General features: G+C 30.6%; 1 protein-coding gene across 1 annotated transcript in view; it reads left to right on the top strand.

Annotated features, from left to right (window-relative positions):
* The window catches only part of LOC148305592 (ketimine reductase mu-crystallin), a 40,013-nt gene that overhangs the window by 5,158 nt on the left and 18,650 nt on the right, over window positions 1-16,205 (top strand). The window contains exon 3 of the mRNA XM_088266436.1: window positions 3,726-3,918. Within this exon, the coding sequence (XP_088122562.1) occupies window positions 3,726-3,918 (193 nt within the window). The remainder of the gene's footprint in view (window positions 1-3,725; window positions 3,919-16,205) is intronic.

Genomic DNA, 16,205 nt, shown 5'->3' with positions numbered 1-16,205 from the left:
TTGAGGAAAGCTTTTATTAAGCAGACACCATCTTCTATTCACATACTCATTGAAAGTAAAAGCGCTTGAAAACATGATTTAATTTTTAATTTTATATCTTATAATTTCACTAGTTATTTTATTTACAACATTTTTATTGTGTTCAAATACGTGTTCATAAATCTACATTTTCTGCACTTAGGAGTTATTTTTACATTCTGATATCTCAACATAGATGAAGAAAATTCTTCTTCATCAATGTCGAGATGTAAAAATAAAAGCGTGGAAAATTCAGATTTGTCAACAAGTATTTAGATTCACTCAAAAAGTTCATTCTCTCTCTTCCAGCAAAAAAACTTATATTATTATTTTATTTTTTTGACATCTCATCAAAGATGAAGAAGAATATGGAAGTCTGGGCATTTACAGGGCTGACGACTGTCATAGGCTAGTTTAAGTGATCACTTTACACACGTGTAACATTCACCAATTCTACCCATTATTGACAACCACACTACTCAAATTCTTGGATGTTTTATATATTTCAACCAATTTAGAAACCTTGTTCTTGAATCACTTGAACTTGACTGCAGACATCTATTGGTGAGATGTAAAGAAGCTTTTTACTAAGCAGAAACTCTTATATTAGTATGTGAGGTCCGAATCCTGGATTATAATCACACACATGAGAAACGCCAGAAAATACCATTTTCATTTTTATTATTTAAGCTTATAATCTCATCTTTGATGAGATGTCAAAAAATAATATAAATTGTTATCCATAAAAATTGTTCTTCATAAATTTTAACTCCTAGAACTCTAAGAAGAAACTCTTATATTAGTATTTTCTTCATTTTTGATGAGATGTCAAAAATAATATGAAAATAACTCCTGTAATTGGAGATAATCCAGATTTTGTGAACAAGTATTTGGACACATTAAAAATGTTGTAAATAAACTTATGTTCATTTTTTTTTAAGATAATTTTTTGTATCGTATCGACATTTGAAAATTCATCTACATCAAAAAGCTTAGCACGTAATCCTCGAGGGCTTATAATACTTGAGAAAGTAATAAAGTCCTTATCGCTTTGGGGTGCCGTTTCGTGGTCCTTATCATGATTGGAACACTTGAGACGACCCTTTCCTGCCTTCAATCAGTGGCTGAAATGATGTTACATCGTATTTCGCCCCAATGACCACATTACAATGTTAGGGAAAATATCACACGTGCTGGTTTATCGGCCAAAGGCAAAGTCATCGTTCTCAAAATGGTATATTATCCTGAATAAAAAACTTTCAAATCATCATAAAAATAATATAAAAACTGTATCTGATAATTTAAAAAATCTTTTTGTACAACATTTTGAGTATGTCCAAATACTTGTTCATAAATCTAGATTTGATAAGTATTTGGACAAACTCTAAATGTCGTAAATTTTTTATTTTATTTATTTAATAAAGTTACATTTTTAAGTACAACATAATACAATTTCTAAACATTTATACATATGGCACACTTATAGTTTTAGATTTGCTGTGCCTGTCCAAAAAAGAGACTGAGCTCTTGTGCTTGGAGAGGGACTTACATTCAAGGTTTAATGTTTTATATAATTAATGGTATAATAGTCTTTTTTATATATTTTTAAAGATTTATATGCAATGGGCATTATTTTTTTCTTCGAAATTTTTATATCTTCTATTTTTTTAATTTCTTTAGGGAGTTTATTGAAATATTTGAAGTTTTGTTGAAATTGTTTAGTCGTTTTGGAAATAAATTATCTGGTCAAATTATAAGCTTAAAATGATAAAAATGAAAATAATATTTTCTGGCGTTACTCATGTGTGTGATTATAATCCAGGATTCGGACCTCACATACTAATAACAGAGTTTCTGCTCAGTAAAAAGCTTCTTTTCACTTCACCAATAGATGTCTCCAGGGAAGTTCTAGTGATTCAAGAACAATGTTTCAAAATTGGTTCATATATATAGAACTTCCAGGAATTTGAGTAGTGTGGTTTTCAATAATGGGTAGAATTGGTGAATGTTACACTTGTGTAAAGTGGTCACTTAAACCAGCTTATGACGGTCGTCAGCCCCGTAAATGCCCATACTTCCATATTCTTCCTCATCTTTGATGAGATGTCAAAAATAATGTAACCATTTTAAATTGAAATTTGGCATTTAGGCTTTGCTTTTATAGGCGATATTTTTTATAAAAACTTTGAATGTTTCTTTTAAATTACTTTGTCTACTACAATTTTTGCCCAACGGAGTGCTAGTCAACACTGATGTATAGAAGCATAATATAGAAATTGCAAAAGAAGGATGAAAGCATAGTGAACGCCGTTGTAATGCGCTGCCTCAGAGGAACGTGTAGAAAATTAACAATGCGGTAATGTTAGTCTGAATAAGGGATAGTTGAAAGGTTATTTAAGATAGTTTGGACATGTGGCACGACTAGATAACGAGAGAATAACTAAGAAAGTATATTTGGCTAACGTGAACGGGAGAACAGAACGAGGTTGGATTGGGACAGATCACTCAAAACCTAAAATCTGGTTGTGTCAAAAGTCAACGTAACCAGATGGCATGTATGATAGATGTATGGATGTGAAAGAAGGTAGGAGTGTATACGAGGACAGACGAGTGTGGCATTCCATCCTCTGCCTACCCTTGTAGAGTGTTAAGTTTTCCTATCTCTAGTAGTCGTTTTCTTCAATGTAAGGAAGATAATAAGTAATGATAATAATTCATTTAAATATATGTTGAAAGTTTGGCAGCATCCGTTGTGGAACCATTTTTCATTTGAATAGCGTATGGTAATGCTTATATTGCCTATATAAAGCGTGGGTTGATGGTTTATACGAGTATGTTACAATCTCCTAAACACATTAGACAACCCTGGCTTCCTTATACATTAACTTGGGAAAAGTTTCAGTTTCTGGATTTTATTTTTATCTCGACACGGATAAATACAATATAGCGCAGTGACGTAGTTGGGTAGACGCTCGACAGCGAAACTGGCGTCGCGGGTTCAAGAAAGATTTATTTTCAATTGGTCTGGGTGTTTGTTATGTATTTTTCACATTTACCTACCCTATCCTTACTATCCTACCTGCAGACAAGCCTCTAATACAGGCTTTGCGGGTTATTCCTTTATTTAAAAAAATAATATTTATATTCTAATTTTAACTAAATTTATTCCCTGAAACTGTTTGTTTTCTTTATTGTCCCGTATTACACAATTTAAGTGTAAAAAAGAATATTCATGATATTTCAATTTTTTTTTCAAGATAATAAAAAAACACTTTTTATTACTTTATTTAAAAAAAAATTATTAAGAAAATTAAAATTTTCACAATTTTACTGACATTATTTCTAGAAAACCGGACAATTGACCCATGTAACACAATTTTAATATAAATTTATATTTTTTTCATTAATTATTTTTCTGAAATTATTTCGTGAAACCTGTTTTGGCCTGTAATGCATATTTTTATAATAATGTTTATAAATACGAATTTCAAATTGATAAGCTTTAACTAAATAGCACAAATGTCGAATTTTTAAGTCATATAATATATTTTACTATTTTTTTATTATTATTTATTTGGCAGTCACCTAGTGAAAGGATGTTTCTGCCAGTGTCAAGTACTATATATTTTACTAATTTGATTGAAAAACATTATAGTTTTTTTTTTAATTTTATATTTCAAAAAAAAGTTTTTTTTTTTATATTGAAGGTTCGAATTTGGAACCGAACAACGGCTCGAGCGCAGGCATTGGTCGCCGAACTGAAGGGGTTGGGGGTGCCTGCGCACATCTGCCTCTCACCTCAGGAGTGCGTCCAGGGTGCTGACGTCATCATCACCGCCACTTCCGCCGGACAGACGATAGTGCGAGATGATTGGGTGAAGGCGGATGCGCTGGTTATCGGTGAGATTCACCAATGATAATTAATTTAATTAATCTTGAACACTGATAGTGATGTATTCAGTTATTGTTCTTCAAATATCATATGATATCGCTGGAATGTACACAGGCAGAGGCGTGGATTCTGTATAGGCAGAAAATCGGTGGCTACCCTGGATTACTCGCGTTCCGTATAGAAACACGACCGCTACCTACTATGCCTTATTCTTAACTCTACTACCTACTCTGATTAAAAACTCTATGCATGCTACTGTCCACAGGGTGAGGGTTTGAGTTTTTTCTTGCTCTTGACACTTTTTTCTCAAAACCGAAGATTCTTTATTCAAAACTGATCGCAGTCAAATGCAGTGCGAGTAGAAAAGGATTGATGTACTCGTTTCAGTGATATATTTCGAACTTTAGATAGCGTGAACATTCTTACATATTTCAATATATGTCACCGTCGCGAAACGAATGATTAAATAATCAGAAAATTGTAAATTGGTGAAAACATAAATTTTCTAATCATTTTTTGACATCTCATCAAAGATGAAGAAGAATATGAACCAATTCTGAAACATTATTCTTCAATCACTAGAACTTCACTAGAGACATCTATTGGTGAGATGAAAAGAGTTATCCATATTCTTCTTCATCTTTGATGAGATGTCAAAAATGATATGAGAATAACTCCTGTAATTGGAGATAATCCAGATTTTGTGAACAAGTAATTGGACACATTCAAAATGTTGTAAATGAATTTCCTTAGTTAAATAAGGGATTTGGGGTAATATTGGAAAGGAGTTGACGGAAGAGTAACCAAGGATCCAAGGAATGAATGATATGATGGTCAATCAATGTTCCAAGTAAGGCTAGTTAATGATAGTTTCAGCTAATAAAAAACTTACTAAGTTCAACCATAGAGATCGCATATAAAGTTTTACTTGAAAAATGCAGTTGATTTTTTACAATCCAAGTGTATACACATACTACTACTGCTACTACCATCACGCCGTTTCTCCGCAGGGGTAGGCAGAAAAGATGAAACGCCACACTCTTCTGTCCTGACTCCATACACTCCTCGCCTCCTTCACATCCATACATCTAGTCATACATGCCCTCCGATTACGCAGACTTTTTATACGCATCTTCCTGATATTTAAGTAATGTGGTTGTTAATCATATGTAGAATGATGAATGTTACAACGTGCAAAAAGTGATCCCTTAAAACAGACAATGACAGGCCGTAAACACAATAATTGCCCTGTCTATGAAAAATCTGTTAATCAAAATCTTTGTAGAGAGAGTAATGTTTTTGGTGTATTCATAATAATGAGATGTAATTTATGTTATAGACAAGCACCTTGGATAGTGTATGAATAATTAAGGAATGATTTGAGAGGAATGAGATGTGTTGTTTCCTGAAAAGAGCGAGGTCTAATCCTTCATATTTAAATTATTTAATTTTGAATTAAATTTTTGCTTGGTAAATACCACTATTATGACTCGTGTTTCGATGCATTCCGCATCATTTTTAAACACACGATGCTGCGGAATGGTTTAAAGAAATGTGATATTTAGCTAGTAAATCTTAAATAAAAAATAAAAAGATATTACGCAGTGACTGCCAGATTAATTAATAAAATAAATATATTTCTTTAGAGATTTAGCAACAATAGTGTAGATTCAATAATTTTATTTATTGTTTCGGCATTAACTTTGTGGTAAGACATGTTACAAAGAAAACACTTGTTTTTTACCACTTGCGTTTTATTATAGACTACATGTTTCAGAAATTAAACTTCCATCATTCAGGTCTGTATAGTAACTAAAATATAAAATATAAAATTGTTCTATAAATAAGGAGAGGGAAAAGTTAGGGGGAAAGGGGTTTGTCAAGAGGTGGAGTTTGAAAACAAAGGAAAAATGGAAAGCAAAGGTGAAAATTTTTGAAACAATATATTATTACACCTTTTTCCATATAAAGGCCAAATTATGAATTATCTTGAAAATTTAGAAATCCAAAAAAACTAAATTCTAAGAATAATTTATTAAATAATATATTGTTTCAAAATTCTTCACGTTTGCTTTCCATTTTTCCTTTGTTTTCAAATTCCGCCCCATGACTAACCCCTTCCCCCTTACTTTCCCCTATCCTTATTTATAGAACAATTTTATATTTTATATTTCAGTTATTATACAGACCTGAATGATGGAAGTTTAACTTCTGAAACATGTAGTCTATAATAAAACTCAAGTGGTAAAAAACAAGTGTTTTCAAGTAGATTCAATAATATTTATAATTTGAATATTGAAAGCATAAACTTTGTGGATCATATTGATTTTTATTTCTCAAAACAATAAACAACAATACTTCATTATATTTATGCCACTCAGTTTGTTAAAAAATCTATTTACTCATTCTATGGAGGGGAAAGTGAAGTTTTCACTTTTTCAAAGTTCTGTAACGATCAGTCTGTGGAGTTAACCTGTTCGTAGTAGTCTTTCTGCCTTGAGGCACTTTACTCAACTTTCTTCCAGAATATAAAATAGGTGGAATAACGTTTTAGAGTAACCAAACATGTAGAAAAGTTTGTAAATATGAGAGCGAAGAAGTAAACCCGTTCTGAGAAATATCGGACTGAAGAAAGAACGAGTTTTTCTAATAATTGTTGATACTATTAATGATTTTGTTTCATAATTTTTTTTGACATCTCAACATAGATGAAGAATATATAAGTCTAGGTATTTACAGGGTTTATAACTTGTCACAAGCTGGTTAAATGATCACTTTACACACGTGTTGCATTTACCATTCTACCCATGATTGACAGCACTACTATTTTTTTAGAACTCCTTTATATAATATTGTAGATAAATATATCATAATATGATCAATCTCAAAACACAGTATAAAGAAGTTCACAAAAGCCTTATATTTTAGATTGAGAAAAATTTCGTGTAGCAGAGACCGTTTTTTGAATGTATGTTAGATCTGAACCCCATTTTATTTTTACATACCGGGAAACGCCTGAAAATTTGGTTTCATTGTTTTTAATTGAGCTTATAATTGACTAGTTATTTTTATTCACATTTTGAGTGTGTTCACTAATCTAGGTTTTCTCCACTGAGGAGTTATTTTTTACATTTTTTGACACAATATACATGAACGGTATTTGCAGGCCCATTTTATATGTGAGTTCTCAGTAACATCTATGGTTGAGTTGAGAGTAAGCTTTTATTTAGCAGATACCCTTGTTTGCCAGAATGCCAGGCATCCATATTCTTATTTTTCTTTGTTAAGATGTCAATATAAAAACAACTCTTAAGTTAAGAACCCCTGATTTGTGAACAAGGATACACAGAATATTGGGTTTATTTTTATTGATTTATTTTTCCATAATACTAACAATATCATTCTTTATTGTATCCAAATTTACATACATACTTTGAATAATCTTTTTGTCATCCCTTGAGTGCTTCCTTTGACTTTGTTCTATTAAATTTTCACTCCTTTGTCTTTGTACAATATAATAATATCTTGGGTCTGCATTTTATGTCTTCAAGTAAAGGTTTGAAGTATGTAGGGACATAGAGAGAAAACCGAGGCAAGGCTGTAGGTAAAATCATAATTTTACGGTAATGTAATTTCATGGCACGTTCAAAATATAATTGAATATGGTTTCCGCCGTAAATGATAATGTTATGTAATTACTACTTAGGAATACATTTTACGATACTATACTAGAAATATCCGTGATATGAATATTCTACAAGCTATACATGATCTTACGGGAAAAATCTACTCTTATTTCATAAATTGATTCAATAGTCAATTTGTAGTAATATATATTTATTTTTAATTTAAGTTTTACTTAGTAAATACCACTAGTTGGTAAAATCTACAGAAATACGTATTTTGATCCGTTTCTCATTTTCAAACACTGTATTTAAGTTTAGAAAGAAATATTGGTATTTACTATGTAAAACGTTAATTAAAAATAAATAGAAATAAAAATAATCAATTAATGAAATTTCGCTTTCAATATCTTTTTCTTCTAACCCTTATTCAAACCTAATGGTGTATAGAGCATTGCATCTTATTCACGCAGTGTTATCTTGGTCGTTGCTATACGTATTTTACGTATAGTATGGTATACGTAAAGTATTTTCGTTAGTAAACACATTCATTATTTATTTCTGGATTTTTTACGGAGTGTGTGGAAGTTTTTAGTAAGGGAATGTAATTAATTATGAGTATTTTAACGTTAATATTTTAGAATTTAATAAACCCTGATGATGACAACGTTCTTGTCGAAACCGGTATGTCAAAATGTACTTATTATAAAAAAAGTGGTTAAAACAAAGTTGTTTAATTGTATAAAGTTTATAAAATGTACCACGAAGTATCTGCGGAAAACATTCAAGAAAAAAACACATTCTTTCCTTATTATCCATATTCGGGCCCAATAGTGCATAGAGCACTGCATCAAATTATGTTTAGTTTATTTTTAATTAAATGGAAGAAATGTAATGAATCTTGCGCTTCAGGTACGAATCCGGGGTAGTATTAAATATTTATTACGAGAAGAATGATTTAAAAAAATTATTTTAACACCTCTGAGAATCGAACTCGGAGCTCCGAGCACTGTAATTTAACGCACTAGAGGTTGACAAAAATATCTGTGTCTAATTGGTCGAACTATTGTCACTTAGTCAATGGCACGTTTGAAACCACTAATTTATATGGAAATGCAGTCAGCAATTTACATTTCAGTGCATATTCATCTCTCGGTTCATTGGAATCAACAATGCCATTACGTTTGGCTTATGTGGATTCTAGTACAGTTATTTAATATTCTGTTTTACACCAAACTTTGATGGGGCCGTAGCGTGCTTGGGTAGATGTTCGACTGCAAAGCTGGCGTCGTGGGTTCGATTCCCGCCAAGTGCACAATGAAATCAAGAAATGTTTTTATTCAATTAGTGTGGGTGTTTGTGATGAATTTTACACAAAACCTTCCTTATCTTTCCTACTATTCTTCCTACATACAAGCTACTTATCGGATTTGCTTCCATTTATCAGTCTTCGAAGTAACGATGTATGTAATAAAATATTTTTTTATTTACAAATAAAACATTTAAGAATGAATTCATTGTAAACTAACTAACCATTTTACCGTTTTCTCATAGGGGTAGGCTGAGAGGATGTTACGTAATACCACTCATTATTCGCAAACATTATTCGCCTCTTCCACATGCATGCATCTCCTCTTTCATACCCGCTGTTTGTTCCGAGTTCTGACCTGTACACTTTTAAGTAATTGAAATACTTTATCATTTCAGTTTTTTTCGATCTTCTTCTGCTATTATTTTCAAGTAAACTCTCCTGGTATATATATTTTTTCGTTATTTCCTCGTTTATACGTTTAACATGTAAAAACCGATAAAAATCGACAGTGCTTATTTTATTTTTTATTTATTTTATTTTTTATTTTTTATTTTTAAACTTCATGTACAGAAAATAAAAAGTACATTGGCGGGCTTATTGCTAAAAAGCAATATCTTCCAACCGACCAAAGACGGACTAGTGATATTGATCAAAACTTTTGATACCATATATAGCCGTTTGCAATCAGTGGGCAGATAGTACTTGAACATTTAAAAAAAAACATAAATTACAAATTGACATTTAAAAAAGAAACATAAATTAACAGAAGACGATAATAAGGAGGGCAAAGGAAGAAGGGAGATTAGGGAAGGAGGTAGAGGGAGGAGGTTTGATCGACAGTTAGGATTCTAATGACAGATAGTAATGTCTCAGACGTTTTTAAAAGTTAATACATATTATTGTCTGATGTAATAGATTTTATCAAAAAACTAAAAAAGCAATTAATTAACAATTAGACAAAAAAGTATTCTAGGATTCTAATGATAAATAGGTAGAATTCGGTAGCAAGTTTAAGAAAGAGAGGAGGGGTCAGGGGAGGAGGAGATGGACAGTTAGGGTTCTAAGGTGAGATAATGATGTTTCAGGCGTTTTTTGAAGGTTAAGATAGAAGGTGCATTTTTTACATGTAGAGGTAGTTCATTCCAGAGTCTAGCCGCTTGGAGCTGTTCATTCCTTCCTTGTCACACAATTCGAACTTCTAACACACGTCGTTTTATTCGTATTCTTCTTAGTGATTGTATTTTTACTGCATTTAACTTTATTTTGTCAACTGCAGGCTTCATTTTTTGCATCAGGGTTGGCACCAGGACTCTGGGCTCGTTTTGCACTGTTGGTTTAGCTTCCGCTGTTAGGTTTTTGTTTGCTACAACTACATTCAAACTGCACCATTCATCAGTATTCAGTATTCACGCTCATTTTTATGTCTTCATCAACCTTTCCAACATTAGAAAATATATGCATTACACTTTTAAAATTCTTGGAAGTTCCATATATATGAACCAATTTTGAAAAATTATTCTTAAATCACTAGAACTTCACAAGAAACATCTATTGGTGAGATGAAAAGAAGCCTTTTATTTAAGAAGCGTTTCTCGTATCGCTCACTCCTTTTAAGAACGTCATAAATCAAAAATCGTCAATTTTCAGTTATGCATGTTTTCAGAATGCTCATAAAATGTACTATATCCTAGCAAAAGAGGCATAACTTAATATTTATTTATTTGTTTAATTATGTTTTTAAATATACTAAATATTTTTCAAACCGAGAAAAAACCTTCAGATTTTACCTGCAAAGATCTGTTGCACAGTAAAAAGTTCAATAAGTGGCTTGATATTAATTTTTAATACATTGTATTATACTTTTAAACTTCAAAAACGTTCTCCTGTAAAATTAAGTTTTTTGATTTATGACGTTCTTGAAAGGAGTGAGCGATGTGTGTGATTATAATCCAGGATTTGGACCTCGCATACTAATAAAAGAGTTTCTGCTCAGTAAAAAGCTTCTTGATATCTCATCAAAGATAAAGAATAATATGGAAGGCTGGGCATTTACCTCATTTACACCTATATTTACCTCATATATGGGACCTCACATACTAATAAAAGAGTTTCTGCTCAATAAAAAGCTTCTTTTTATCTCACCAATAGATGTCTCTTGTGAAGTTCTAGTAATTCAAGAATAATGTTTCAAAATTGGTTAATATATGAATTATTATTATAATTACTTTCTAATTGACGAAAACTTTCAGACAATTGAGTTGCAACGCATTTTTTTTTAATAAACTCTGAAATACACGATTTTAAATAAACTATTATTATTTGGCTTTCTCAATTTCTATGAAAAAGGTGTAAAAATAATTAATATTAATAAGGCAGTCACTTTGTGATAAAATCTATCCATCACTTAAATTAAAATTATACTTGGTAAATACCACATAGTCTTTCAAACTATTATGACACGTGTTTTGATGCATCTCACATCATTACCAAACACCGTATGCCAAGCTTATTCTTAATTTTAGAGTTGTGCCCATGGGACGTTGAAGAACGAAGAGGGGGGTAAAAGTTTATGTATTAATTTCAAATCAAACACAGATTTTTTGAGTCTACTAAGTTGTATTTTATTAACAAAAACTCATAAAAAATTATATTGTGTCAATTGTTTCGCCTTGTTAGGGCATTATCAAACGAATGTTCGAAACGAACATTCGTTTGATAATGCCCTAACAAGGCGAAACAATTGTAACAATATAATTTTTTATGTGTTTTTGTCAATAAAAAACAACTTAGTAGACTCATAAAATCTATGTTTGATTTAAAATTAATACATAAATTAAAATGGAGTTCTACAAATTAAACGCCAAATCAATAAATAAGGGGTAAAAGTTGTTTATTATTTTTTATCAGTTATATATATAACTGATAAAATATAATAAACAACTAAACTAGATACATAACTAAGTCTTTTTCAGGCAAGGGAAAATTATTTTCAATTTTCAAGCCTAAGCATTTTTTTGTCACGCGGGAGATTATTAACTGGAGCGGAATTAAGATTACAGAATTTTATATCATGTAGTTGAAAAAGAATATAGGGGATGATTTATTATCTTATATTCTTAACGTGCTTAAAATATCACGTTACGTGGAATGGAATGTCTACTGAAACGAAAAAAATAGATAAAACTCAAGAAAAAAACATATTATGTCCAAATTTAAAAAAAAATAGGAGTAATAATGAAAAATCCAAACATTTTCTTTCATTTTTTGTTTATTCTGTCGGATACTAGATCAGACGCCCTGCGGATGATATATCAATATTAAATATAGTCTCAACATGCGTAGGATATTCTTTAGTTTTCAAATATATTTTTTAATAAATATTGTAATTTTCATCTGAAGTTGAGATACCTATGAAAATACATATAAACGTATACTTATAAAAATACTTAACTCCTTGTATCCTTCCGTTGTTCCATCATAAATACTTGTTTTCAGTGGTGATATATGGACGCTCAAGCCATTCTTGCTTAAGGAATTGTAAAATGTAATTCACAACAAGAAAAGTGGAAATTTGTAAAAAATACATTTTTTTTTAAAACAATTTTTAAGCAGTTTCGTTCGATTGAACGATCAATAAAAGTTATTTTGCCAACAGTTTTTTTTATGGTATTGCATCTTCAATAGTAGCAATCCAGCAAATGAAAAGTTTTTTCACTTTTATTATACTTAAGCATATTCCGAGTTTTGTATTTACCAACATTTTCAGACTGGTGATCTAACAAATAAAATCAAACGAATGAAACTATTTAGCCATCGTTTAATTATTTTATAACAATTTAGTTTGACAGATGATTTTTTTTGTTTTAATTTTGAATTTATCTAAATGATTTTTTTCTGACATTTCAACATAGATAAAGAAAAATATCAAAGTCTGAGTATTTACAGGGCTAATGACCTGTCATAGGCTGGTAAAGTGATCACTTAACATACGTGCAACATTCACCATTCTACCCATGATCGATAACCACGTTACTCAAATTTTTGGAACTTCCACGTATATCATTAATCTCATGACGCTGGATATATGAGTTCATAAGAATCATCTATGTTAGATAGAGAAAAAAATCCTAAATGTAGATAATCCAGTTATTTTAACAAGTATTTGGACAGACTAAAAATGAAAAATTGTCGTTTTGAGTGTCACAAGCATTTTAGCTGAATTTGAAATTAAACCCTACAGTTTCTGTAACCCAAATTTATCTCTTTGGTTTTATTTTTATATACATAGATAAGAAAACTTGCTTTCGGAAGTAAAATACTGGCTTTCCGTCTGAGCCAACCTTACTAAACTTTTGTACGGAAGTCACAAACGTTGTATTTTTTGCAGGTTTAACTTCCCTTCGTTCGCAGTAAATAAACCACCTAGAATGTAGGTAGAAGCCGTTTTACTTTGTAAACGGAGCGACCTATCTCATATAGAACAAAGCATAGTTTACCCTTAAGAGGATTAACTACGTTATTCGAAACTCTAATCGAAATAGCCCCTAAACTTTTAGACAAAGCACAGTATGGCAAAATAATTTTATGGGATAATTAACGTTATCAATTGACTGAATAATTAAGTTTTATCGAATATTTATTTTAGTTTATTTTTTATTATTAATTATGATTACTTTGTTTAATTGTTATAGTTTATATTAAATTTATATATGTGCTCAAAAACTGTTTGCCTAACCTTCTTCGTAGGTTGAAATCTTTGCGATGATTGGTTTGTTCTTTCATGATCAGTATCCACCCTTCTCTATCCTCCACTCGTTTTTTCAACTAAGCGTACCTTTTACAACGCATATCAGATATTATATGATCCATTTAGTTTAAGCGTGGTCATCCTCTGTAGTTTGTCCTTTTGATTATGTCTTATACGTTAAATTTCATCAATAAATGCAGAGGATTCAACAAAACAACCTAATTTTACAACAGTCTTGTTATTGTTATGTTGGATAAAGATGTAGGTCGTTTTTGAACAATCGAATCTTAATGATTCGATCATTTTCATTGCTTGTATGACCGGATCCATATTTTAACGCTAACCCTTTACTGATTTACTGTTTCACAGATTCATCGATAATTTATGGACTAAAGAATTAAAAAGGTCACCTGGAATTTCGTAAGCAAATAGTGAAGTTTCATGAGAGTGAAATCTCCTTTAACTTTTTTTTAGTCATGGGTCATTGTTGTCGATACGATTTTAAATAAAAAATATCAAACATCATCAAAAATCAAATATCAAATTCATCGTTTCTTGACACCAAAATTCAGTGAACGGATGACTAAAAATCACAGATCTACTGAATTCGATCTTTGGAATGAACGGACCCCACTCACATCTAGTTGGGTGCAGTCCCAGTAAAAGATCCCCTGATTTTGAATATGGTCGTTTAGCGGATTCGTGTTGCATTTTAAGTAAGTCACGTATGTGTAGCGCAGCGGATTGATTTATCCGAGTTTTATTTGATTCTGTGCGATTTATTTGGCATTAGGATATGCTTCTCGCGTTCGAATTATTCATAAATTATGCACAAGGTTCGATTTTTCAAACATTTATGACATTTCATTTATTTGTTTGAATTTCAATGAGAAAATTGCTGAAATTACTTATATTTCTTTCTGCATTTGGAACTGCAATTTATAAAGTTAAAAAGAGCTTTTCACAGTTTATTTTATTCAATCAAATTAAATTTTGTCGTAACCGATTCAAACTTCTCTAACTTATTGAATTTTAATTGATTTTAATCTAACATTTCTTGTACAAGGGAAAACTGAAGTCTGAATATTCCAGGACTTACGACCTGACATTTGGATGGATTAAGTGATCACTTATACACTTACGTAACATTCACAATTCTGTTTATAATTGAACATCCATATTAATATATATTTTTTACAAATATTTAAAAGCATTATGTAGGATTATTTTTTAATGTAATAGTATTTTTGGTTGATGTGAAATTGGATGTGGTTTTTAATTTATATTTGAAGCACTAACTTTGTGATTTTCCATTTTACAATTAAAATGTAACTTTGTTTTAAAATCAGTAAAATAGTGATTTTAAAACAAAGTTACATTTTAATTACAATATGGATGTGGTCTGTTGGTTGACAGTGTTATCATCAGTTGAGAATTTGCAAAGTTTAAAGCTTTCTCGGTAACAATTCATATAAATTCCATTTACTTTCATCCCTTATTGCCAATTCAAGTTTCACATTAAAATATTTTAAAATCAAAATAATTCATCTAGGTTTAAATTGCTGGATATATATTGCTAAAGGAAAAATGTTTCGAATAAATTCCTCTTAATGTTTAGCACAGAAAATTATGGAATTGGATTACATGAAAAAACGACACGCCATTTTTTGCCCTTTTTATAAACCAACCCTCGTGGCGTCATTAATATAATCCCTTTGTATCCATATAGCCAGCTTATCAAAAAAATGTAAATTCATGTGTGCTCTTTACCCTTTAGGGTTCCAGAATAATTAAGTAGAATTGGATTAAAAAGAGCTATATTATAATTATTTACTTATGCATTCAAATACGAATCCATGAACCATTAAATAAATTTTATGAAAAAGTATATACTAATCTTCTTCTTCTAATCCTTATCTGTAACCAATGGTGCATAGGGCACCGTATCGTATCGACGCACTGCTATCTTGATCGTTAACTGCATTTAAGCATAGTCCGCTCTTCGCGTACTAGTCCATGGTGATATTAAATAAAAATGAGAGTGAAAATTAATTATATTTATTTTCACTCCTTTGGAAATCGAACCCGCGACCTCTAGCACGGTAGCCAAACAGGCTTGCCACTACACTATGAAGGCGGAGAATTTCAAATTATAATAAAGCTGTATATTATTTGTATTGTTTTGTTAGATTGTGTCCAACTTCAAAATTGATTTTTAATTTTTATATAAGTTATTTAGTATTTAGTTTGGTGTTGTAAAGTTCAAAAAACAAACAACATTATCGTTTCAACACTGAGTAGTTTTTAGTTTTAGGAGTTTTATATTGGCTGTTGATGAGAAAACTGCTGATTTTCAGCTTTTAAACTTGAAAATCAATAACTTACTTAAAGTTTAAATTTATTTAGGTATTTGCTTATTCGAGGATTGTAACGTTATATTAAAGCAGTAGCAAATAATAAAATGTGAATTAAATTAATATCTTTTTGTTTTAATTAAATTTTTATGTAGTATAAAGTAAGTTTTATTTCTTCAAATCTATTTTGCCACATGCCTTTATCCATTCAAAAACATTTTTAAATATTGTCAATGATTGAACGCATTGAAATACGTGC

This window comes from Brachycentrus maculatus, unplaced genomic scaffold (assembly GCF_059751285.1).
Source record: "Brachycentrus maculatus isolate JH-2025_06_01 unplaced genomic scaffold, ASM5975128v1 h1tg000269l, whole genome shotgun sequence".
Taxonomy (NCBI): domain Eukaryota; kingdom Metazoa; phylum Arthropoda; class Insecta; order Trichoptera; family Brachycentridae; genus Brachycentrus; species Brachycentrus maculatus.
Note: the sequence above shows the minus strand (reverse complement) of the source record. Positions and strands in the feature narration are given on the sequence as shown.